This window comes from Podarcis cretensis (genome assembly GCF_951804945.1).
Source record: "Podarcis cretensis genome assembly, chromosome: 3".
In the NCBI taxonomy this organism is placed as follows: Eukaryota; Metazoa; Chordata; class Lepidosauria; order Squamata; family Lacertidae; genus Podarcis; species Podarcis cretensis.
This window is the reverse complement of record NC_137172.1, coordinates 50,001,313-50,027,721: the sequence shown is the minus strand read 5'-3', so window position 1 is coordinate 50,027,721 and position 26,409 is coordinate 50,001,313. Positions and strand designations below refer to the sequence as shown.

The following is a 26,409-nucleotide window of genomic DNA, read 5'->3' as shown; positions in this document are numbered from 1 at the left end:
CTGTCCATCAGTTTCCCTCCCATAGGTTTCTGTGCTTCCTGCTCTTGGTCTTGTGCAGTTTTCTCCTTAGCTTGGTAACGTACTAGAGGCATGAGAGCACTTTAGATTCAAGGCCTCCTTCAATTCATCCTGCACACCTCTTTTTGTCACTTGCATTTGAGCACTGACAGGACAGGGAGGTTGTCCACAAAGGTTCTTACAGCCACAACAAGGTAGCCTCCAATGAAGGATCTCCCTTTCTACAGCCAAAGGGAAAAGTGTATTCTATCCTATAATTCCTAGAACATTCTTCAAGAGGACATAGGTCATGCCTTGAGAAAGTGTGTTAGAAAAAGTAAGGCTCTGATCTTCTAGTAAGGCAAATCTGCGTCTACTAGTTCCTTTTCATTTTGCCATGTCAGAAGATTGCATGAAGTGCTCTCAAACTAATAATTAAATTTCCATATTGTGGTATATATGTTCATTTTGCCCTTTTGCCATAAAAATGCAATAAATGGATCTGCCTGTTGTACCTTTTTCGCCCTGATATCTTCTTGTTTAGACACACGTTCATCAATTGCTCGAATTCCTTCACTGACACATGACTTAAGACTCTGGAAAGAAAAAACATATACACACACACTCCATATTTCCTCCAATTAAAACAAGCAGTTCTGTGCACATACGAGTTAACATCTCTCACACAGATTAATCACGTCTTTTGTGCCTTTCTAAAATGCATAAGTTATGAACGAGGCCAAAATATTTATTCAAAGCCAAATCTCAGGTGCTGGACACCTCCTATTATGTGCTCAGCTGGAGCTCCTTTCCCTGGAGAAATATCACTTATTCCAGGCTGTGCTATAGTGATTGCAAACCCATCTATCCTTTGCAACAAGACTTTTCTATGCTGAGCTACATTTGAAAAGTAAGATGGACATGATTGCAGGGCTTGTTGGCCATAGGCAATTTCCAATTGAGCATGATCAGGGACACATTGCAATCCAACTGGCACCATCCCACTGTTGATATAACTTCTGTTTGTGTCTGATAATTCCTAAGGTCCCTTTCCAATATTATCTTAGCAGCATGGGAGCCAAAGCTGTATTTTTCCAGTGCTACTTCAGTAACATAGAATGTCTGAGGTCACAGGGAACGCAATGCTGTTCATCTTGGAAGCTTAGTCAACAGTGACGTCGTCTCCCATGTACCTGGGGCTTTCATCATTCCCCTGTCAGCATAGGAAGGAAACATCCTTCCATGATCTAAGGTAAAGTGTACCTTACAAGTTCTGGATGGCAGCTCCCCTACTGCTTTCTGTGTGGGAGCATCAGTTCTGAAGAACATGACTGTTATGTACTGGGTTGAATAGGATCCAAACTGCAGCAGTCTGATTGGCCCTAGAACAATAGGATCCAAAAGGCAGCAGCCTGATTGGTCCTAGAACAATAGGATTCAGAATGCAGCAGTCTGATTGGTCCTAGAACAATGCAGCAGTATGATTGGTTGGCAGGAACTACCCAATCATGCTCCAGATAGAAGTGAATCCACAACCTGATTGGCTTACAGTAGAATTCCGGAATTAGCCAATCATGTGCAGCCCATTGTGTAAATAATGTATATAAAGCAGATACCTTGAGGGGACTTCAATTCATTCCTCCTCACCACTATGAGCTGAATAAAGAGCATGAAATCACTTTGCGACTCTGAGTATATTTCACTGGCGACGAGGATGGGATCCCGCTGAGCTGACTGCCACACACAGCACCGCAGCACCGCCACCTGCCGCATCGCTGCCTCGCACCGTGTATCCAGGCTTCAGCTCCGGGACACAAGGAACTCAGAATGGCAACCAACAGCAGCTTTTCGCCGTTCAACCCAGCATCTGGAGACTGGGAAGCATACGCCTCCCGTTTCACCTTCCTCCTAGAAGCCAAAGGGGTCACCGATGAAGAAGACGCCAAGAAGAGGGCAATATTCTTCAGCGTCTGCGGAGAGGAGACGTTTGAAATCGCCCGGGCTCTCCTTGCGCCTGAAGACGTCGCTACTGTTCCATACAAAACAATAATGGAACAGCTGAAGGGGCACTTTTCGCCGCAGCCCTCAGTGGTGGCTCGTCGAAATGCCTTCTACGCAAAGCGGCAAGCCCCTGGGGAAACCATAACTGGGTTTGTGACCTCTCTCCGCCAAGCCGCCCGGTTCTGCAACTTCTCAGAGCTGGAGAACATGCTTCGTGACCGCCTCGTCGGTGGCCTGAGGGATGAGAAGCTGCAACGACGCCTCTACGCTAAGAAGGACCTAACGTTCCAGGTCGCTCTGGAGGAGGCCCTGGCAACGGAAGCTGCCGAGAGGTCGACGCAAGAGGCACGGCCGAGCCAGCCATCCCAACCGAGGGTCCACCATGAAGACCTCACCGACGACTCAGGATCCAACAGGGAGGAGGTGCACCGAGTACAGCAGCGCACTCAAGCAGCCCACATACCACAGCTGCCTCGACGAGAAGGAGGGAACTGCGCAAGCTGTGGAGAAAGTCACGAGAGGAGGACCTGCCGTTTCCGCAACGCAGAGTGCAGGCAGTGCAGAAAATCGGGACACATCGCCCGGGTGTGTCGGGCTCGGCCCACCCGACGCCAGGCATCAGATGACCAATCCAAGAGCCCCAGGTCCCGGGGCCCAACGCACCAAGGCAACTCGACTGAGCTCACGGACTTCCAGGTATACCAGTTGCCCCACCCCAACGTAGAGAAAATTTATGTTGACGTACAGATAGAGGGGGCCCCATGCCGCATGGAGCTTGACACGGGTTCAACTCTATCCATAATCTCGGCAAGGACCTTAAGGAAACTGTGTCCTACTGGGGGTCCCAAACTCAGGCCGGCCCCATTCACCCTCCGGGACTTCCAGAAACGTAAGGTCCCCACAATGGGGGTGGGGACCTTCAGGGTGCAATACCGAGGGCGGACGCGGCAACTGGAATTGCTGGTGGTCAAGGGCCCCTACATTAGCTTACTGGGATTGGCATGGTTTGGACCACTGGGGCTAGCCGTCACCGGGGTGAACCACACTAGCTTACAAGTGGACGTGGACGCCATATGCAAGGAATTTCCAGGGGTTTTTGATGGGAAATTGGGACAGTATACGGGCCCCCCAATTGCTCTACAGCTTGACCCCGCAGTACGACCGGTCAGGCTCAAGGCCCGCCGGGTCCCGTTCGCCCTGAAACCCCGTATAGACGAGGAATTGGACCGGCTTGTGGAGCAAGGAGTGCTGGAGCCGGTGCCTAATGCCCCCTGGGAAACCCCAATTGTCACACCCGTCAAGCCTAATGGTTCGGTCCGCATCTGCGCAGACTACAAATGTACCATAAACAAGGCCCTTACGGCCCATGCATACCCAGTGCCAGTGGTCAGCCATGTTCTTGCCACCCTGGCTGGGTCGAAAATTTTTGGCAAGCTGGACTTGGCCCAAGCATATCAACAGCTGCCAGTAGATGAGGCCACAGCAGAGGCACAGACGATTGTGACGCACAGAGGAGCATTCAGGGTAAAGCGGCTGCAATTCGGTATCAGCGTGGCACCAGGCATATTCCAGAATCTAATGGACTCTCTACTTAAAGGGATTCCTGGCGTCACCCCCTTCTTCGATGATGTGTTGATTGCCGGGCCCACACCAGAGGAGTTTGAGGACCGCCTCCGCACCGTTCTGCACCGTTTCCAGACGGCGGGTCTCAAGGTGAAGCGGGAAAAATGTCTACTAGGAGTGCCTCAGGTGGACTTTCTGGGATTTATGGTGGACGCAGAAGGGGTCCACCCGACTGGGGACAAGGTACGGGCCATTTGTGATGCCCCAGCGCCCAAGAACAAGACTGAACTTCAGGCCTTCTTGGGACTATTGAACTTTTACCATTCCTTCCTTCCCCACAAGGCGGCGGTAGCGGAGCCCCTACACAGACTCCTGGACAAGCGGGCCCCTTGGGTGTGGGGCCAGCGCCAGGAGGCCGCATTCCAGGCAGTCAAGGACTTGCTTGTCTCAAACTCGGTCTTGGCACACTTCGACGAGAGGCTGCCGGTGGTGCTAGCATGCGACGCCTCGCCCTATGGAATTGGCGCTGTCCTGGGACACCAACTCCCGGATGGAAGAGAGGTACCAGTGGCATACTTTTCCCAGACACTCAACGCAACCGAGCGGAACTACTCGCAAATCGACAAGGAGGGTCTGGCAATCGTGAAGGGAGTAAAAAAATTCCATGATTTCTTGTACGGGCGGCCCTTCACCGTGGTGACTGACCACAAGCCGTTGCTTGGCTTGTTTGCCCCTGAAAAGCAGACCCCCCAAGTGCTGTCTCCTCGCGTCCTCAGGTGGTCAATTTTCCTTGCCAGCTACCAGTATGCACTGATTCACCGTCCAGGGAAGGCGATGGGCCATGCGGACGCCCTCAGCAGGCTACCACTACCGGAAACAGGCCCCGACCCAGCACCTGCACAAGAGGTTATGAGCCTGGAGCTGCTTCCTGACCGCCCCATTCAGGCACAAGAAGTTGCACACCATTCCAAGAAAGATAGGGTCATCTCCCGGGTCCTGGACTGGGTGTGGAGGGGATGGCCCAGCAGCAGCCCCGGGCCAGAATTCGCCGGCTACACAACCCGCAAACATGAACTGTCGGCCCACAAGGGGTGCCTGTTATGGGGAAGCAGGGTCGTTGTTCCCCAGCCCCTCCGCAAAAGGGTCCTCACAGCCCTACACGAGACACACCCAGGGGTAGTAAGAATGAAGGCCCTTGCCAGGAGTTATGTGTGGTGGCCAGGGATCGACGGAGAGATAGAGGCCTGGGTCAAACACTGCCAGGCCTGCCAAGAATCCCGCCCAGATCCCCCAAGGGCCCCAGTCCAGTCCTGGGAGTCCGCCCGAGCACCATGGTCACGCCTGCATGTGGACTTCGCTGGCCCCTTTCAGGGGAAAACATTCTTCATAGTGGTGGACTCCTACACCAAATGGCTGGAAGTCGCACTGGTACCGTCCACTTCTACGTCCGCAGCCATCCGGGTACTACGCAGGCTGTTTGCAACCCACGGGCTCCCTGACACTCTCGTCTCAGACAACGGGACTGCATTTACGTCAGGAGAATTCCAAACCTTCACAACGCAGAACGCCATCCGCCACATCCGTTCGGCGCCATTCCACCCTGCCACCAATGGCCAAGCAGAACGCATGGTGCGGACCACCAAGGACACCCTTCGCCGTATGACACAAGGGGATTGGGAGTACCGCCTTGCCACATTCCTTCTAGCACAGCACAGCACCCCCAGCTCAACGACTGGCCGGAGCCCCGCTGAACTACTAATGGGTCGGCGCCTTGCAATCAGATTGGACCGCCTTCACCCCGATAGAGCTCAGGATGAGGCAGTGGTGGGGGAAGGCAAGAACCCCCGGACCTTCGAGGCTCAGGACCCAGTGTACGCAAAGAATTTTGGGGCAGGCCCAGCATGGGTACCCGCCACAGTCACCAGGGTCACTGGCCCCGTGTCGTATGAGGTGCTAACGGATGGGGGGCAATGCTGGCGCCGCCACTGCGACCAGATACGGCGACGATTCCCAGGAGAAAACCAGGAGGAGGAAAGGGCAGAGGAGTCCCAAGGGAACAGAGGGGCAGTGAGGCCCATAGAGCACGAGGGGCCAGCAGGAGAGGCAGAATCAGTAAATACAGAGAGGACCCGCGAGGCCGAAAGGACACCGGAACCAGAACCACGACTGAGTGAGCCGGTTGCGCCAGACCAAACAGCCCCATCACAGCCAGCATCCTTGGAACACGAGCCAGAACCTGAACCCCGGACCAGGGAACACCCCAGGCCGCAACGCACACGTAGGCCGCCGGCGTACCTCGAGGACTATGAATGCGACCTCCCGGGCAGGACTGGAACTTAGAGGGGAGGGGTGTTATGTACTGGGTTGAATAGGATCCAAACTGCAGCAGTCTGATTGGCCCTAGAACAATAGGATCCAAAAGGCAGCAGCCTGATTGGTCCTAGAACAATAGGATTCAGAATGCAGCAGTCTGATTGGTCCTAGAACAATGCAGCAGTATGATTGGTTGGCAGGAACTACCCAATCATGCTCCAGATAGAAGTGAATCCACAACCTGATTGGCTTACAGTAGAATTCCGGAATTAGCCAATCATGTGCAGCCCATTGTGTAAATAATGTATATAAAGCAGATACCTTGAGGGGACTTCAATTCATTCCTCCTCACCACTATGAGCTGAATAAAGAGCATGAAATCACTTTGCGACTCTGAGTATATTTCAATGACCCTTTACAAATTTCATTTTCAGAGCCTTATTAGATTTCAGTAGAGCCACTTATAATCATGAGTTTCCAGGCAGTGACAAGACAAAAGGAGTGTAGCTCCTGGTTCATTAGGTAGATTAGTAATGAAACGGTTATGGAGAGTGAGGTAAAAGAGCTCAGGGAAATTAAATATGAGGAAATTCAGCCCAAACAGAAGCAACACTTTATGTCTTGCTTTCAATTTAATCTAACTGTGGTCCTGTAGTAAAAGAAATGTCTCAATATCTAGAAATTATTCTAGTTATCTTTTCAATCAATTGGTTCTGAGAAATTCCATCCCATTTCTATTATTTCAGTTCATGAGGTCACCTAGCTAATCTTGCATGTGTTGCTGGTTATTAATATTATTTCCTATTTTAATGCTATCTGGATATTTAATCAACACAGCCCTACTTTCCTTTCCAACACATAATACATTTAACTTTTAGGGGGGAAAAAGAGGTGAATTAAATAAATAATTTGTTTTTTTAGAAACAAGTATTTGCTGTTCTGGGGGGGGGGGAGAAATTGTTTGGCTAAATATACTTTATGCATAGTAAAGGTAAAGGGACCCCTGACCGTTAAGTCCAGTCGCGTATGACTCTGGGGTTGCGGTGCTCATCTCACTTTACTGGCCAAGGGAGAGCAGACAGCATCCAGGTCATGTGGCCAGAATGACTAAGTTGCTTCTGGTGAACCAGAGCACCACATGGAAATGCCATTTACTTTATGCATAGGTTAACATAAATGTATGCCTGTGGTGTTCTTGTCTCTGTTCTTACCACACAGTTAGGGCTCCTAAAATGGTTTCTAAATGTTCAGACAAAATACATTTTGCTGCTTCATGAAATCCCCTGTCAGCCCCATACAGCATTTATTTGGTTTCTCAATATTTTCAAAATCAGACAAATGATATGAGAAGTTATTACAGAACATACCATAACTTCCTCTCGCAGTTGTCCTAAAGGCACTGAAAGCTGATTAAGGGCTTTGTCCATGCCAACCTAAATAAATTGTGCAAACATATTACATATTACGATTAATGAGCAGTTGAAACTGTGTATGTGAAGATATATATTTTGTAACAAATTACATTTCTATTGAAAACAAATGTAAAAAATGTTTACAATCAGTACTTCAAAAGACATCCCAACTAGCAAGTAATCCTGACTATTATATTTTCCTAATGGCTGTCTGTCATTGGTACAACAACAGAAATGGCACTTGTACATTGCTAACTTGCAATCTCTGGCAAGCTGGCTCCAATCCTGCACAGAATTATCTGTGAATGACTGCTGAAATCAAAAAAACATAAACTGGACAAAAATGGAAGACTGTGTGTCCACATACTCTATATATGCAGAGCGTTCAATAGGTACCATATCTTTAGTGCCGTTATCAGCACCCCATGCCAACTAAGAAGACAGAACAAGGATCTGGACCAAAGGGACCCATTTCAAATCTACACTCAGCCAGGAAACTCATTTAGTGGTATGGAACAAGTCATCCTAATGCACATTAGAAGACTTTTTAAGAATTGCATATTCTATCTATTTTCAAAAGTATCAAATGCTATAAAAAACAAAACCTTATCTATCCATTCATACTCCTTGAAGGAAAAGTGGGATGCAAATATGATGTGAGAAAGAGCTTTTTATATATATTTTACCTCTGGACTATTTAACCTCTCTTTTCTAGCATGCATCAATTCACAGCAATTGCACACACTTTTTCATATTACAGCTAAGAGATTTTAATCCAAAGGTGTTTTTTATTTACCAGTTGTCTTCCTTCTGTTTATTGAAGTATCCTATGACATCCTGAACACCCACCTCAAACAGCCTATTCACATACCAAACCCTTGTCTAGAAGCTCCCAGTACCTCCTTAAAATGTAAGACCCTCCAAATGTTGCTGGACTACAACTCCCATCATCACTGACCATTGGCATGGTGACTGGGGCTGACAGGAGATGCAATCCAGCAACGTATGTAGAGCCACAGGATCCTGCTTTTGGAAGTATGCTGAATATTAGCATCTTCAAATATATATTATTAGTAAACTTAAACACTAAGATTTATATGTATAAAACATCCAATTTGAAACTTACTAGATTGGTGGAAAGATTAACAAAGTCTGCATAATCCTTGTTTATGAGCTCTATCATGGCAGTTTTAAGAAGTTTGTAGTAGAGTTCAAGATCATCCCGAAGCTCTTCCAACTGAACACGTTTCCTGCACTCTGACACAAAGTGATCGACATCGAAATCCGGCTATATATGAAACAGGTAAATAAAAATAATAATGATGATTTAAGAAATGGCTCATAACAGAAAATGCAATTCCTTGTAAAAGCAGTTTGTGTTTATCTAACTTCCAAGCATGCTTGAAGTGAAGGGATAAAAATGAGGCCCATGGACTAGGAAAAGTTTTTGTTCTAAATGAAACACTAAAATATAAGATGTGTAAACACAGTCTTATTGGTTTGTTAAAGTGCTTTCTGTCTGTAAAGCCTAATTAATTGGTACTATTCAAAATAATGTTAACAATGATGATAATAATAATAATAATAATAATAATAATAATAATAATAATAATAATTTATTACTTCCACCAGCCATCTGACTGGATTGCCCCAGCCACTCTGGGCACCTTATAATAGAGTATAAAAGAACACATGATACACCAGACATTTAAAGCTTCCTGATACAACGCTGTCTTCAGATGTCTATGGAAGGTCATATAATTGTTTATCTCTTTGACATCTAATGCGAGGGTGATCCACAGGGTAGGCACCACTACCAAAAAGGCTTCTGCCTGGTTAATAATAATAATGGGTCTGACAGCATAAGACCATAAGAAGAGCCCTCATGAATTACCATATTTTTCGCCCTATAGGACGCACCGTCCCATAAGGCGCACCTAGTTTTTTTGGGGGGGGGGGGAAATAAAGGAAATAAATTTATTTCCCCACCAGGCGCGGGGCTGGGGCGGGGGAAGTCCGAGCTTCCCCGACCCCAGCCCCCAGAACAAGCAACTCTCCGCAAGCCGCGGGAGCCCAGCGCAGGGCTCCCGCGCCTTGCGGAGAGGTGCGCGAAGTCTGGGAGCGCTGGGCGGAGAGGTGCGCCCAGCCTTCGTCATGCAGGCAACTCTCCGCAAGCAGCGGGAGCCCAGCGCAGGGCTCCCGCGCCTTGCGGAGAGGTGCGCGGAGTCTGGGAGCGCTGGGCGGAGAGGTGCGCCCAGCCTTCGTCATGCAGGCAACTCTCCGCAAGCAGCGGGACCCCAGCGCCGGGCTCCTACTGCTTGCGGAGAGGTGCGCAAAGTCTGGACGCGCTGGGTTCAGTGCGCCCAGCCTTCGGCATGCAGGCAACTCTCCGCAAGCAGCGGGATCCCAGCGCTGGGCTCCCGCGCCTTGCGGAGAGGTGCGCTCAGCCTTCGTCATACAGGCAACTCTCCGCAAGGAGCGGGAACCCAGCGCAGGGCTCCCGCGCCTTGCGGAGAGGTGCGCGAAGTCTGGGCACGCTGAACTCAGCACGCCCAGCCTTCGGCATGCAGGCAACTCTACGCAAGCAGCGGGAGCCCGGTGCAGGCTCCCACGGCTTGCGGAGATCTGCGCGAAGCCTGGAGAGCGAGAGGGGTCGGTGTGCACCGACGCCTCTCGCTCTCCAGGCGTCGGTGTGCACCGACGCCTCTCGCTCTCCAGGCTTCAGCGAAAGCCTGCATTCGACCCATAGGACGCACACACATTTCCCCTTCATTTTTGGAGGGGGAAAAGTGCGTCCTATGGGGCGAGAAATACGGTAGGCCAAAAGCCCATCTAGTCCAACATCCTGTTCACACTGTGCCCGACAAAATCCCTATGGGAAACCTAAAAGTAGGACATGAGTGCAACAAAGAATGTTTTAAAGTTGTATAATTGCTTACATCCAAGAATCCCCTTTATTTTATTTTTTAAGATATTTTAAACAGCAGTTTTTCAAGGAAACAGCTATGTGTCCAGAATTAGAATCGCTGAATTGTAGAGTTGGAAGGGGCCTTGGATCATCTAATCCAAATTCCTGCAATGCAGGAATAGGCAACTATTGAACCCATAATCTTATCAGCACCATGCTCTAACCAATGGAGCAGCACATTCTGAAAGAGCCAGCCTCCATGTATGATGGACAGTATGACAGGTGAAATACAAAGAGCTGTCTGGCAGGCCCAACACAGGGATGCCTCACAGGATCAGAGGACCCAAATCCAACACGGGCGTGAGTTCTCCATAGGAAACGTCCTGGCTGGGGCATCTAGATTTTAAACGGGTTCAGAATGAAAAATGTGTGCGTGCAACATACACAAAACATAAAAAACCTACACAAGATGCGTGCCATGCACAGGCAGCATGGACTTCCTTGTGGGAATTTAATAATGTGCAAATGGGGCTAGCAATAGGAAGTGTACATATTCATTATTAAAAAGAGGTGCATATACCCCTATCTCCCCCACATGGAGAAAAACAACCTATCAATCTCTGACAACCCTATTAGGAGAAAAATGAGCTACTTTGAAGGGCTTTCCGGGGGGGGGGGCAGGACTAGAGCTTCCGTGGGGTGGCGAGGCCTGCGAGTCACTCCAGCCCAGCCAGGGTCTCCCACAGACACGCATCTCCCCCTACCATCTCCCCACACCTCCCAAGTTGCCCCTCCTCTCCCTTCAGCCCCGGCTTCGGCCCAGCCAGGCGCCCTCCTGCCCAGGGGCCTCCGCCTCCTCACCTTCATAAACTCGTCCTTGTCGAAGCACAGGTTTTCAGGTCCCCGGGGTAGGTTCATATTCCACGTCTCCATGGCTGGCTGGGCTCCGCTCCCTCCCTCCCGGCGACCCGGGGCCGCCACGTCTCTTTCCCGGATCTCCGCTCGGCTTCGGCTTCGCAGTCGACACAAAATGTACGCGCGCGCGCCACACTTCCGCCAGCACCGCGGCGCCGAGACCGGGCACCGCCGGCCGCCTCCTGCGCTCGGGAGGGCGGCCTCCAGCGGCCTACGGCCTCACTGCAGGCGCGCGCGAGGCCTCCGGGGCGGGGGGGGGGGGGTCCCGTCTTCTCATTCTCGCCCTGGGAAGTGAATACCGGGAGGGAAAGGGTCTGACCTCGGCCCCAGAATTTATTTTCCAGGCCCAAGATCGACGCCAGCCTATGTGGAGGGGAGTCTTGGCAGAACATCGGGGCCGCATGGCTGCAGACTAGGGTGGGAAAGCAGGCGAGGCAGGTGCTGCGCAGGGAGACTTTCCTGCCTCACCGTTTCCTTACGCGAAGCCACTTGCTTTAGTATACAAAAATACGGCAAGGATTAAAAATTAAGCATGGCCATGGGGGCCCGGAACGTCCTAAACTAGGGAAACAGCCCTCCGCCGCCAGGGAATAGGAGAAAAAGAATATAGAGTACCATGAGCGTAGCCAGGATTTTTGTTAGGGGCCCTCCCCAAAAGTTGTTGGGAGATCGTGAGTAAAAATCACCACTTCAAAAGGGGCAGGCTTTTGTTGGGGGGTGGGGAGCAAAACTCAATTAATTGAGTAATGCTTTTCAATCATATTTGGCTACACTCGTGCAGGGTACCATGTTTGTAAAAGTTTGCAGATTTTGGATATGTGTGTGTGGTAGTGTTGGGTTGTTTTAATAAGGAACATGACAAGATTACTGCTTCACAATGTAAATCTAGTACAGTACAGCCCTAAATTCCATACGGCTATAAATGGAGGGACAAGCAATTAAAAGTTCTGGCATTGCTGCTAGAAGTGGGTGGGTGGGGATTTATAGCGAGCATCTTTGTAGATGGATTTCTGCTGGGCCTGTGAAGAGATGCTGCCTGAAAGAATGTGTAGGATCAAAGTAGGCCAGGTAAGGTTACGCAGTTCAGGTAGCAGATTGCGGCATGCTAATTAAAAGGCAGAAAATTGCAATTTATTTCAGATATATTTTCATGACCATGGGGAAGTGTGTTGCTCTGACCCTCTATTCAGCTTGCTGCTTTGCTTCTAGCTCACATCACCGTAAACTCTACCCTCAGCTCTGCCTCTGTCTTTTGAACTATCCCACCCATTTGCCACCTTGCACAGAGCCCCTTTCCTTTGATTCCCTTAATGGCCCTTCACCAGGCAATAGCCCCAAAGCAGGAAGCTAGCCTGGCTTATATTTCAACACTTGCTGGGGTTAGAAGGGTTTTGTCATACAGCCTACAAGCTCGTCCCCCAAATTCATAACAGTATCACTTGGAACTCTGACTGAAGTCCAGAGGAAGCAGGAAACATACTGAAAACAGTATGGCTTGCTATTGTGTAAAGATGCATAGAATCACACTGTGAGTGATATACCGAGTAAAGGTACACACAATACCTTTAAAGCACATTTGAAGTGCATTCTTTCCCTCTGGACAGTGTGCTGTTTACTGGCATTTCTTGTTTCCCTCTAAACATAGTTTGTGGTACATAGTCAAGGATGCTCCCCAGCCAAAGGAATGCACATGGCAGATAACTCTTTATTGTCAAAGATAACACAGTAGTTTCTATGGCTCCGAATACCCATGCACACCAGTCTAGCATCTAGGCAGCTGTTCCCAGGTCCACACTCTTAAGGAGTAGTAACAGGGAGCCACTCCTCCACCAGTTTATGTACCTCCCCACAACAGGCTGCACTCACAGCTGGAGACTACATCTGCATGGAAACTTTCTCTGCTCATCCCTCTTCAATCCCCTCCTGGTTCTGGAAAACAGTGGTGCAGGAGAGGGTGGGGAAGCACCCAGCTCCATCACTTGCCTGACCTGCCTCTTCTTCCAGCGCATCCTGTGCTCCACCCTCCAACTCTGTAGCTTCCCCGTCTCTGGTTCTTGCCTCCTGGCTGGTACAGTTCCCACAAATCACTGTCCCCCTCTCCTGAGCCCCTTTCCCCCAATGCACACTTGTCAGCATCCTGCCAGTCCCCGACATACATCCAAATTGGACAAACTGACCTCCAAATCAGGATTTAAGACCGTGGCTTGGAGATTAGAGCTAACCAACTGCCTGATTCAAACATCACAGCAAACTATGGTTAAATCAACCAGAAAATGGAGGAGACAATCAGTGTGCAAGAGTGGAGAAGATGATGTGAGTCTCTGGCACATTCCTATGGTTTGAAGGGCCATCAGAACTGAGCCAAGCAAATAAAATTGGAGGATGGAGATAAAGTAACATGCTAGTAGTTTATGGTTGGATTAAATTTTCCCCAAAAGTTGAAGGTTACCAACCATGAGGAATTGCCCCAGGTACTCTGTCTCCTAGTTCTGTGTTGTCACAATTAATGTACTTTCAGCCACATTTGTTGTGTCGCAGGAAGGTTGGCAGATGGGATATCCAATCTGTATCTACCTAATCTATGTCCATTCTTTTATGCCCCCTTGTTACTTGGTGTGTTTGCATCTAGTCCCACACAATGAATTAGATACTTCTTTCACTAATTTTATACTCTGGACTGATAATTTTTTCCAATCACATTTTATTTCTGATTTTCTGTTACAGGCAAGTCCTGTATGCCCTGAGCATTACAGTTGTTTATTCTGTCTTCTGCTGGCTCAGCTGCACTCTGTGGAGAGATCTCTTTCACACAATCCCTTCAAACTGTGGGAAAATTGTGTTTTTAATTACCTCTTAGGGGACCTTCCAAGTACTTAATCTGCAGTCCTTGGTTGACACTGGATTAATAGATACCTGTCCTTCTGCAAGCCCTTGGGAAGGCCACAGGTGGAAGATCTGAAAGTCATTAGAAATGATTTTCTGGTTGCGGAACCATTACCAAATTAGTGTGAAAATGAGGAGAGATTGATAAACAATCTGAAGAATACTAGTTTTTAAAGACCAGAATTGGTCTTAGAACAACCTCCATGTGATAAAGTTGCCCTTCTCTTGAAGGCTCCCTGAGACTAATTCCCTATCTTGGAAAAGACTGCAAATAACTATATTTTGCCTCTGGCCTCACAAAGTTTCCCCTGACATATTTTTCATAATTGTTATGGTTCAAAATATTTTGAGACTGATTTCCCTTCTATCTGTTATTTTCAGTTGTACTGCCAGTTACCTACAAAACAGGTAAATAGTTGAAATGCTGTTTCTGAAATGTAGGACATCTTGGTCAAAAATAGTTTTAATTGAAATCCCAGATTTTGACTTGATTTTCAACAGTTGCAAATCTTTTATCTCACTTTTATTCCTTTCTTACTTATAGGTAGGTATGCTGCTCACTCCTATGTAGTTTTCAGGTTCAAATTCAGAACATACTGAAAAGCCTTGTCATTAAATTTATTGCTTTCTGTACCGTAAGAACTTATTGGATAGCTAGCTACCATTACATGGCAGTAATTCACATTAATTTCAGTGACATTGCTTTTCAATGGAAATTGAGACCAGCATTCTTACTTGTCATTAAGTCCCGGTATGTCTGGCCCACTTATTTATTTATGAAAGTATGTGTATGCCACTTTTGGTGTTAGGATGATGCACATGTCTCTAGTGGTCATCAGCCAAAGCAAATTGACTGGAGATCTCATGAGTGAGGCTTCCAAAGCACATCTCAGTGTCCAGACAACCAGGCTCATATATATGCAGGTGGTGCTTCAAATAACTCAGTCCCAAATCATTTAGAACTTTAATGATTAGTGGTACATGACCCCAGTCAAGCTTGCTAAAATTTATCACTTGCCTGATAATAAATGTTGGAAATGTAAAGAAACTGAGGGTACATTCTTTCATCTTTGGTGGACGTGCCCGAAGATTAAGGCTTTCTGGGAGATGATATATAATGAACTGAAAAAGGTATTTAAATATACCTTCCTTAAGAAACCAGAGGCCTTTCTCTTGGGCATAGTCAGCCAATTGGTGTTAAAGAAAGATAGAACGTTTTTTATGTATGCAACAACAGCAGCAAGAATACTTATTGCAAAGTACTAGAAGATGCAAGATTTGCCCACCTTGGAAGAATGGCAGATGCAAGTAATAGACTACATGGAATTGGCAGAAATGACTGGCAGAATCCGAGATCTGGGAGAAGAAGCGGTGGAAGAGGACTGGAAGAAGTTTAAGATTTATCTGCAGAAATACTGCAAAGTTTATGAATGCTAAAATGATGTTGGATAAAAATAATATGGCATTAGTGATACAGTGTTAAGAAGTAAGCACAAAGGGTGAAAGATTAAAGATATATTATGTCAAAAGTAAATAATATGTTAAAGGTGTTTAAATATAAGGAGGAAAGATCGGAGACATAATAGAAGTGATTTTAATAATTAGAAATGAGTTTTGAAAGAGGGTAAGGATTTGCTGTATCTGGACAAAAAGGAACACAAAAAAGGGAGGCGTGAGGAAGTCAAGAAAGAAAGTTTTGTAAACATGAATTTAAAAATTGGAGTTTTTATTTTTAATTTGTTTTCTTTTTTTGTGATGTATGTCTGTGATTGGTTTTGCTGTTTTGTATTTCTTTGACATTTCTTCTTTTTTTTCTGTAAAAATAAATAAATATATTTTTTTTAAAAATAGAACTTTAATGATTAAATTGGTGCAGAATGCTCCAATAACAGATGACCAGAAACATTATGTACCACTTTCCAAACTGTCTTCAAAGGTAGCCCTACAAAACAGCATTTTACTAGTTTCACCTGGATCTGACTTGGGCATGGATTACTGAGGTCTGACCTCTCTAAATAAGCACACAGCCAGCACGCACATACACACATACCCTGCAAACCCCATAGTATCAAATTTAAATTCATAGAAAGGTGGAAGAGATTTAGGGTTATCTGTAACGCCTGCCCCCAAAGTGGAAACATCAGGAACAAATATATTTGAATCCAGGTGACAACTGGATTTAATTGAATTATTTTGGAAACAATGGGATGGAAAACATCACTTTCAACCAATTGGATCAGGGCATTTTGTCTAGTGTTATCTTTAAACTGGAATAGCCCATGGAGTTTTTGTCAAGAATAGACTCTTCTCACTGATAAAGTAATAGGAGAAAAAGAGTGGGTTGTAGTCAGCTAAGTCAGAGTAGATCCATTGAAATGAATGAATGAATGAATCCTAACTTTAGTGAGTCTACTCTGAGTACGACTAGCATTGAGCACTACCTAATGCCTTTATAACAAATCAGTTTTGCTGGCATCTTTGTTGGTAAGAAAGGAACAGAGGCAGCAATATGATACCTGCAGCTACATTTATTGCAACTACACTGTCACAATCGGCTCGTGCAAAAGTAGGTCAGATCCGTAAGGCAAAATGAGCTCGGGTTTCTGATGAAATTCAGCTGGGCTGATTAGATAAATGAATATAAACTTGCATCTGTGCACAAAGCCAGATGTCTAGTAAACACTAGTGCCTAAATTGAGCCTGGTGATTGTCCTTTGGCTTGCTGAAGAGGGCAGTAAGAAGATTTTTCTCCTCTTATGTGTGCTGCTTTTTTTTTTTTTAAGGATTTGGCTGCTGCCTACTTACATTACTCCCCACCTTACTGCATAGTTGTATATTTCATATGGCAGTTAGCAAGAACATCATTGAGATAAAGGAGAATGTTAAAGAACAACTTCACACAAAGTCTACAAAGCTTGTGGTTTTAGGTACCTGGCCTGCCGAGCGCTGCTTGCACAAGCACAAAAACTTGCTTAACATTCTAAGCCATACTGGCGTTGGTGCCCAATCTTGGGTTTTAAAAATGTGTGTGTTATGTTTGATTTCCTATACAGCTCAGTCTTGTGATCTGGAGAAATTGATATATTAAGCCAGACAAGCTGCTTTACCACCATCCGTCGTAGTAGCAGAAGGGCTGTGAACAACAGAGAGCTTTCACAGTGGGTTGCTATAACCAGTAGGGATCAAGGTCCTGTTTACTGGAAGAGCTCCCAAGTCCCTTTTTTACTGTTATAATTAAAGAAACATGAATATGCACTCCAGTAAATGTGTAACAGTCAATATGGAAATCTGAAAATTAATTCACGCCTCACAATTCCATTCCGAATGTTGGCAATGTCAATCAACATGAATGACAGTTATCCAGCTGCTGCTATGAAGGTGACAGGCGACCCAATGCAGATTCTGAGGGCCAGAGGCCTAGTTTTCACTGCCGCAGTTACTGCCAGAGAGCTTGGGCCTGCCTGCGCCTGAAAACTGAGAAACGTTGAAGAGGGCGGCAGAGGTGCCTGGGAGGTCATCAACCTGGGTGAAAGGCAGGCTCTCCGGAACCACCTGGGAATCTAGTATCATATCAGGGGTAGCAGCGGAGGGCATGGGGTTAGGGGTTGCTCGAAAAAATGCTGCTCATAATCACCAATGAACGATCTAAAGGCATTTAGGTAGTGCGAAATAGGTTTGGTGTTATTATCCTGTCCATGTGGCACCCATGCAGCCTGAGGTGTGAGCTGACTCCGCCGCAGAGCACTTCCTCTTAGGCGCCATGGATAACGCGCTAAAGTTACTGCCACAAACACGTGCTGCTGTTTACAAGCGGTTGTACAGGCACCTGTTATAGATTCTGAAACGAATGTACTAATTAACAATTGATTCACTTATAATAAATAACAATTTTTTCCAATTATTTGGTTAAATGTTCAATAGTTTATCCAATTAGCATGTGCGGCGTGCGTGTGTTATTTATTAAGAAGATCAAACCTCTCCATTCTGAAGGAAATCAGCCCTGAGTGCTCACTGGAAGGACAGATTGTGAAGCTGAGGCTCCAGTACTTTGGCCACCTCATGAGAAGAGAAGACTCCCTGGAGAAGACCCTGATGTTGGGAAAGATGGAGGGCACAAGGAGAAGGGGGCGACAGAGGACGAGATGGTTGGATAGTGTTTTCGAGGTTACCAGCATGAGTCTGACCAAGCTGCGGGGGGCAGTGGAGGACAGGAGCGCCCGGCGCTCTCTGGTCCATGGGGTCACGAAGAGTCGGACACGACTAAACGACTAAACAACAGCAAATATATATATATATATGTATTAAAAGATGCTTCCTACTTCGTATTATAATATCTCGTTCAATATGCAGGGGTCCCATACAGGGATCAAACCAGCAACCTAGGCATTATCAGCACTATGCTCGACCAGTTGAGCTATCCAGGCTCTCTAGAATTGTGTGGGACCCCGAGGGTCATTTAGTCCAACCCCTTGCAATGCAGGAATATGCAGTTGTTCCATACAGGGATCAAACCACCCACCTTGGCATAATCAGCCCCATGCTCTAACCAATCGAGCTATTCGGGCTCTCTAGAATTGTGTGGGGCCCCATGGGTCATTTAGTCCAACCCCTTGCAATGCAGGAGTATGCAGTTGTTCCATACAGGGATCGAACCTGCAACCTTGGCCTTATTGTCACCATGATCTAAGCAACTGAGGGTTCCGCAATATGTCAATTATTTATTATAAATTTTGTTTTTATTTTTTTCAATTTTATTTGTCTATTTATATATTTATCTTTAGATTTATTTATTTAATTAATTAATCAATTTAATCTTGGTATGTGATGCCATTCCACTTATTCTCTTTATTTTTATATATATATTTATTATTATTATTATTATTATTATATATATATTATAATACTCTTTATATTAATGTTATTATTATTATTATTATTAATAATAATAATAATATTAGTATTAGTATTGTTATTGCTGTTGTTGTTATCATTCTATTATTATTTTTCTATTATTTATTTATCTATTTATTGTTATTATTATTTATTATTATTGTTATTTATTACAATCTAATCAAGGAATTATTTGTTCAATCGATTACCACTGTAAGTAGAATTAATTACTGATACTATCAATTGCCTACCGTAACTGACGATATGAAATAATTATTCATCACTTGACTGTTCTGCTTGTATATGTCTATAAATTTATTTATGTGCAGTTAAATCAAATATATAATACCATTATAAGATCATAAAATGATAAACAATCATTAATGAAGATATCCCTGTATCAGTAGCAATGTACCAAGCCTAAGTCCCAAGAGCTATGGTGCCCCAGCGGCACAATACATAAATAAAATGATCAGCAGCTAAATAATGAAGTAAAGTGAGCAGCAGCTAGACACGTGGAGCTGCTCTCTTAAAACAGAGAAGCCACTCCCATTACAAAAGTAAATTTCATGGAAGCGGAATCTAAAGCATCCATTAATGAAACCAGGCTGTGAACTAGGCTTTACTTTACTATACAATAGGAAACAACACTCAGCAATCCTTTAGCTGCTAAAGAAATAAAGAAACACCACACAGAAGCAGGAAAATTACAGGGAAGCCTCAAGCCAAACAGCTCAATGTTGTCCCCAAAAGCCAGGTGGTTTTGAATGCAACAACTGCCAAGTAACAAAGTATGTCGGCCTGGCAATCACCTAATCCGGTAAAACAAAGGACAAAGATTAACTCTGGGGAAGCAGCCTGGGGAAACTCTGCCTCTTATGAAAGAGAAGTTTGAAGAGCTATTGTCCCCCTGCCTTAAGGCCGGCACAACAATGGCGTATCTATGGCAACCCAAAGAGCCAGCAGGCAACAATAGCTATCCTTTTATGGGGCAACAGCAATGGAGTTTCTATGGCACAACAGAATGAATCGCCAGCCAGACACAAAGAAAAGCACACTTTTAAAACAACCGGGGGGGGGGGGTGCAAGCCCGGAGCACAGGGAAGTTTTAAAACTAAATGGAATAAAGAAAACACCCAGCTCTAGCTTTTCTTACTGTGGGGCAACAGGGTTGCGTTTCCAATACAACTACCAGGAGAAGACACCAAGCAAACCCAGAAATACTATCCAGCTTTAAACCAAGCAGGGGGGGGGGGTGACGTGAGGGAGCTCAGAGCACCAGGAAGGGTGTAATGGAGAGCAGAAGCAAGCTGAGACAATAGCAAAATTGGGGCAATGGCAATCAGGGCAATGGCAATCAACTGAAGGAATTTCGAGCGGAGCTGCCGCACCCTGAAATGGCAATCAGCTCAGGAGAAACAAAATTCCAAGAGCAGTGGGGGGGGGGGTAATGAAGGGGGAGGGGGAGAAGCCCTCACGGAAATACACAGCAAAACAACAGTTTTAAAATGCACCAGCAATTCAAACAAACGCTGAGACTCACACTGACCACGTGCGCAGTACGCGCTCATAGAACCCACCCCCGTAGCGCTCAGATTTCCCTCCTTTCGAGCACGCTGTGATGCTGCCGACAAAGATAGGGAGAGTGTCTGTTTTAAAATTGGAGAAGAGCAGCACACACACACACACATACAGAGTGATTGATTTAAAATCGGAAAAGTGCAGCACACACACACACACACACACACACAGAATGTTTGATATGAAGTCGGAGAAGTATTTTTGTTTTTTGTTTTTTAAGATGTTGCCAGCAAGAGCAGCCTCAATCACACAGGATATCCAGGCAGGATTAAAGCAACAACTCGCCAAAGAGCAAGGAGGGAATTAAAGTAAAGGAGTAAGGGGGGGAATTAAAATAAAGGAGTATGGGGGCAATTAAAGTGACGAAGTAAGGATTTAAGGTCAAACGTTCAGCAATCGTTCTTACACCAACCACTCAGACACTCCAATTAAATAAATCAAACCAATACGCAGTAAGTAGGGTAGAATTAGCTGCATAAAATAAAATTAAAATTAGCACTCTCAAAAACGCAGCTGTGCTGGAAACACACACTGGAAGAACCCTTACACAGTGAAAAGGCTTTGGGATCAAAGATGAAACTAGGAGGGTATTATGTGAAAAGTAAAGGGGGAAATGATGGTGGGAAGGAAGGAGGATTTAAAGACAAGGAGAAAGGAAAAAGTAATCACAAAAGTAATGAAGGAGGATTTGAGGGCAAGACTTCCCTTTCTCAAAAGTCTTCTTCAAAGTTAGCTCCACGTGGCCGCTTCTCTGCAGGAACACGGAGGTGAGGATCCTCCTGACTCGCCCAGGACGACAAAGAGAAATGAGGCCGGGGGGGGGGGGGGGAGGCTGGCACTGCAGCATAAAGGCTGCTGGACACGCCCCCCCCCATGGCACCTGGTTGGACAGCCACCGGGGGGGGGGGGGGGCGTGAGTGCCAGCCAGGTGAGCTGGAGGCAGGGGGCTCCCGTCCACAACCACTCCCCTCTCTTTCAGGGAGGAGAGTCTTTGTCAGATGTTTTGCAGCATCCACACAGTGTTGTTGGCATCAAAATGCCAGTCAGTTCTCTCCCCCCGCCCCACCCATTTTATTCAGATTTACCCTTTCTGGGGGAAACCCAGTAAGTTTTAAAAAGGGGGCGGGAGTCCCTACGGCCAATGACTCATTTGCAATATTTGTACAGCGCATTAACAATATTAAGCCCTCATCTTTGAGGACCATAAGACTGCTTGGTTTTCTATCAAAAGCCTCTTTTAAAAAACCTACATGTTCATGATGTAAAATGGAATGACTTTGTGTCAGGGACATTTTTCAGCATACTGGGATATGAGTAGTCATCCTTGCAGGAGCCATACCTGATTAGAAGAGCAGGGAAGCCCAAGCCCTGGAGGGGCCTGAGAGATTGTCACCGCTCACCACGACGTGGGAGTTCATCCTATCGTTAATATTTATCCTTGTACAGGAAAACATGTGCATACATAGGATATTGGTGAGTACCAGCACACAGGATCCCCCTCCCCCCAAGGTAGTCAAGTGTAGGAACAAGATTATGGAGGCTACAGATTCCTAGTAAGCAAAAACTGAAACAATTTGAAATTACAGCTTTATGAACAGAAGAGCTTTCCTATTTCCCAAGCAACCTCTAAGTATGGGCCATTAAGGTAACAAAGGAAATGGCTCCGTGCTAGGTAACAAATGGGTGGACCTTCCCAGAACTTTCTGGTAGAAAGATAATGGTTAGTTAGAAGCTGGAAGGCAGGCTGCAGGCTGGGCAGAAATCCCGAGCTATGCTTAATTTCTGTTGGAATCCAAGGCTGTGGCTATGGGAAAAGCAAGAGCCTCTTGGGGTATTAATGTTGTGAACCCCTCCACTGCAGGCTCAGGTTGTATGTATGTGTAAATAAACCATATATCATAATGACACCAGTCTCCACTGTTCCTCATTCTGAAGAAAACATGAAGCCTTTGGGTCAACATTTTATTTGGACCCTGCAATAAGAAATTTAGATTTGGGTCAGGCAGCCTAAATCACCCCACCAATTCTAACAGCAAAATCTGTCAATCTCCCGTTTAAAATAAGTCCTGGTTTGACACTTCAAAACCATTGTGGAATGGAAGTTGTAAAATAATTTGCTAGCTGTAATTGGTTTCCCCCAGCTTCTCTTATTTGCTCTTTTGAGGAATGCTAGATACCTTAGCTCCTAAGAGATGTGATTAGCTTTTCTTGCGCTAAGGCCAAGGAGAGGGCCATTCCATCATTACTTTAATAATAATCTCTCTTCCTCTCTCTCTTCCTCTCTCTCTCTCTCCCCCCCCCCCCTTATTCCAGACATTTATTCCAGAATCTTTTATTCTGACATAAAAGGAAATGTATATACAGCCTGACTTTTGAGAGCTTTGACCTAGTTTTGCTGGCCTCTCTGGTAGCTTAAATGATATGACACTAAAACAAATGCAGGAATATGTATGACAGTGTATATTGGGAAATTACTTAAGAAACTGATTTTGAATTAGATTTTTTTTTTTTTAATCCTTGTAATTTCTTTTGGGAACTTGGATGAATTTTTACCCGTTAAGGAAGTGATGTCAGGCTTTGGTGCCTTTTGCCTCTCTGTAACTACAGCTTCGAAAACTACCAAGCAGCATTCATTTATTTACTATCTTTCATAGAATTTCATAGAATCGTAGAGTTGGAAGGGACTGTGAGGGCCATCTAGTCCAACCCCCTTGCAATGAAGGAATCTTTGACCCAATGTGGGGCTTGAACCCACAACCCTGAGATTAAGAGTCTCATGCTCATCAGGCTTACAAAGAAGAGGGGAGATCATTTTTTTTAAAGGGCAGTGTTGTCAGCTGAATAGCAGCTGGCGACTCTTGTTCCTTTGGCCCATGGATGGGAACCCTCAGGACTGAGGGCCCAGTGTGGTCCTCCAGGCATCTCTGTCGGGTGCCTGACACTCTCAGGCCACAGCCCACACCAACCTTGCTTCGCCCCCTCCTTGAGTGTTCCTGCCAGGTTGGGATGTATCTTTGAACTCTGATTGTGACCTTTGCTTGCCTAGATGGAGGATAGAGAGGGGTGTGTGAGGGTGCAGGAACTAGCCTTCTGTGCAAAGGTGATATTTTCCTCCATCGTCAGGGCACAACCTCTAAAACAGGTGCACTCTTCATGTGTAGAGACTCCCCTCTAGTGCTCTAATTGCACAAGGTTCTAAATCACAGGGTGCATGGAGAAGGCTCCCCTTTTCAGACAGAGACTTCCTGGACACATAGGCAGTGTAGGAGCAGATGTGCCTTCCCTACTCAGTGCAATTGATTATTTATTGTGGGAATTGAATGCCCAAGAATAGAGAGTGTGATATCCATGCCGGAACCTGCAGATAGCGGCATGAATCTCCAGGGGAGATGCAAGCTGACAGTGTTCAAATGACCAAAGGATATTTATTACATTGATTAATTAAAATATTCTATTTCTTTTGAAAATTAAAACCACAACGTTACGAGGCAATGGAACAGCAACACTCCAGAAAAGCCAGCTTTCCTGAACTCTCCTGAGTGGAGCTACCAAAATGGCTTCATTTGGTATGACATTCATTTCATATGACACAGTTGTCTAAACCTGACATACGTCTTCAGACAACAGTGCTGACCATCAAGATGGAAACTGGCAAGTGGGCAAAGAAACCCGGTTGAATCCTTGCATTAGCTCCTCTCTCAGAGACTAGTTAAGATGCACAGGAAAAAATACACAACATGCTTCTTCACGGAACTGGATCAAAGCACTTCAGTAGAATTTTTCAGCTCATAAAAGCTAAAGTGGTTTCTCCTGCTTTTGATAGAAACTCACTTATAACATTTTTATTTGCTTGGCATAATAGTGGTACATCATTTTATCTTCCCCCCTGAGCTTGAGCCCCATCAGGTGTGTGGATGATTCAGACATCCCATCCCATCCCATCCATCCATCCATCCATCCATCCATGCAGCAGCAACAGCAGCAGATTTTATGTAAGTCTATCCAGAGAGCGGGTGCATCTTATGTCATGCATCATCCTGGTGCAAGAAGTGTGTGCATGTGCAACAATGCACAGAAAAAGCCAGGACTCTGATGCCTTGGGGCCTGGCATTGGAGAAGTCAAAAAGATGTCCTGTCTGCTTAGCAAAAGCATGCTTAGCTCCAGCATGTCTCTGCCAATGTGCCCATGGCTGACAAAACCCCAGATGTGCTGCTGCACATCACTGACATTTCTACCAGAATGTTCTTTTTCTTTCTTTTTAAAATCTAGGGTAGTTTACAGTTACCCAGGGGCTAATGCACATACCTATTTATTGTGAGTTGCCATGGCAGTTTGGCACATGAGCGCCTTAAGCGTGACTGATTAAAATGATTCAGTATTATCTCCTCGCTCCTTAATTTTTCATAAAGTGGCTGAGAAAAGTTCTCGCAATTAAGTGGTATCTATTTTTATCTCTACAGAAGCTTAACTATTATTTGCCCCTACAGTGTCCTTACATTAAAGACAAGCATAAATCATCGGTGATGTAGTGTTGCATTGAAAAGCTATCCTTCAAAGCCCGAAAGGGAAGCCAATTATTATAGGAATGATTATGGGAAGTCAAGGGAAGCCAGCTTCGCATGGCAACTTTGGGTTTCCTGACGAGTGATTAATTTTACCATAGCAAAACCATTGCTTTCCTCCCCTTTTGAATTTCTTTTTTCAAAAAAAATGAGGGCGGCACATTGATTTTTGCAAAACACTTCCTTCTCTGATATCAACAGCTTCAGAAGCAAGAGCTCAAGTAACATGAAAGAAATTTTATAAAGAGAACAGAAAAGCACAACAGTGCTCGTATTAAATATAAAAGCCAGTTCACCTTTTCCCCTTGCTGCTTCCAAAGGAAACCCTTCTGTTTGTTTAAATACACTCTGAGCAACAAGTGAACCTAAGCATTAAAGGCCTGGTACTTTGTGAAGTATTAAATATGGGTCTGGACTATGCTTCAGACAGGGCGGGAGGAACTCGCACCACCACTCTGATTCCTGAACAGGGTAAAATTGGTTTTGCGTATCATGAAAAGCTGCATCAAGGAGAAGGTGATTTTGAAGAAGAAAAGAAGAAAGGGTGAAGCAGCTGAATGCTCCCTCAAGAGATGATTGGAAGGTGGTGACAAAAGAAAGGGCCTTTTTGGTAGTGACTTCTGGGCAGTGGTTTATAGAATTCTCTTTTCCTTCAAGTCTGTCTTGCACCAATGTTAACATCTTTTCATACTCCCAGGCATTTCACAGTATTTGATGGTAGCTATTGGGTTTTTAAAATTTAAAATTTTCTGTTGGACATTGTAATAGTAATAGTAATAATAATAATAATAATAATAATAATAATAATAATAATAATATTTCTACCCCACCCATCTTGCTGGGTGTCCCCAGCCACTCTGGGCGGCTTTTAACAGAACACTAAAAACAGAATAAAACTTCAAACATTAAAAACTTCCCTAAACAGCCTTCAGATGTCTTCTAAAATAATAATTATTATTCTAAAAGTCAGATAGATAGTTGTTTATTTCCTTGACATCTGATGGGTGGGTGTTCCACAGGCCTGGCGCCACTACCTCTGCATGGTTCTCTGTAACCTCACTTCTCGTGGGGCGAGAACTACGAGAAGGCCCTAAGAGCTGGACCTCAGTGTCTGGGCTGAACAATGGGGGTGAAGATGCTCCTTCAGGTATACTGGGCTAAGACTGAGATGAGCTGTTGTCTTGAGATATAAGTATTTGTGGGGTAAGATGCTTTTTAATGTTGCATTGTTCCTGTTTTGAATTCAGTTTGCTTATTTTCTATAAGTTACCTTGAGGTTTGTCTTGGTATAAGGCATTTAAGAATAAATAAATAATCACAGTAGCATTAGTAGTAATAGTAAAAAAAAAACCTACTATTTATCTCTCCACACTCTACCTCTAC

The 26,409-nt window shown here is 45.4% G+C and overlaps 1 protein-coding gene and 1 long non-coding RNA gene across 4 annotated transcripts in view; one reads left to right on the top strand and one right to left on the bottom strand.

Annotated features, from left to right (window-relative positions):
- Nucleotides 1-11,253, bottom strand: part of COG2 (component of oligomeric golgi complex 2) — a 31,081-nt gene extending 19,828 nt beyond the window's left edge. The window contains exons 1-4 of the mRNA XM_079971341.1: nucleotides 11,056-11,253; nucleotides 8,413-8,574; nucleotides 7,242-7,307; nucleotides 513-593 (exon numbers count right to left, since the gene is read on the bottom strand). Of these exons, the coding sequence (XP_079827467.1) occupies nucleotides 513-593; nucleotides 7,242-7,307; nucleotides 8,413-8,574; nucleotides 11,056-11,127 (381 nt within the window). The 5' untranslated portion in view covers nucleotides 11,128-11,253. The remainder of the gene's footprint in view (nucleotides 1-512; nucleotides 594-7,241; nucleotides 7,308-8,412; nucleotides 8,575-11,055) is intronic.
- A 114-nt stretch (nucleotides 11,254-11,367) lies between these two features.
- LOC307213465 overlaps nucleotides 11,368-26,409 on the top strand; it is a 34,417-nt gene continuing 19,375 nt past the window's right edge. The window contains exons 1-3 of one of the 3 annotated variants that reach the window (XR_013837508.1): nucleotides 11,368-12,177; nucleotides 14,374-14,400; nucleotides 24,326-24,455. This is a non-coding gene — a long non-coding RNA (uncharacterized lncRNA). Of the gene's footprint in view, nucleotides 12,178-14,373; nucleotides 14,401-14,536; nucleotides 14,961-21,749; nucleotides 24,456-26,409 lie in introns of those variants that run through there. The other 2 variants (XR_013837509.1, XR_013837510.1) reach the window with 2 other exon arrangements.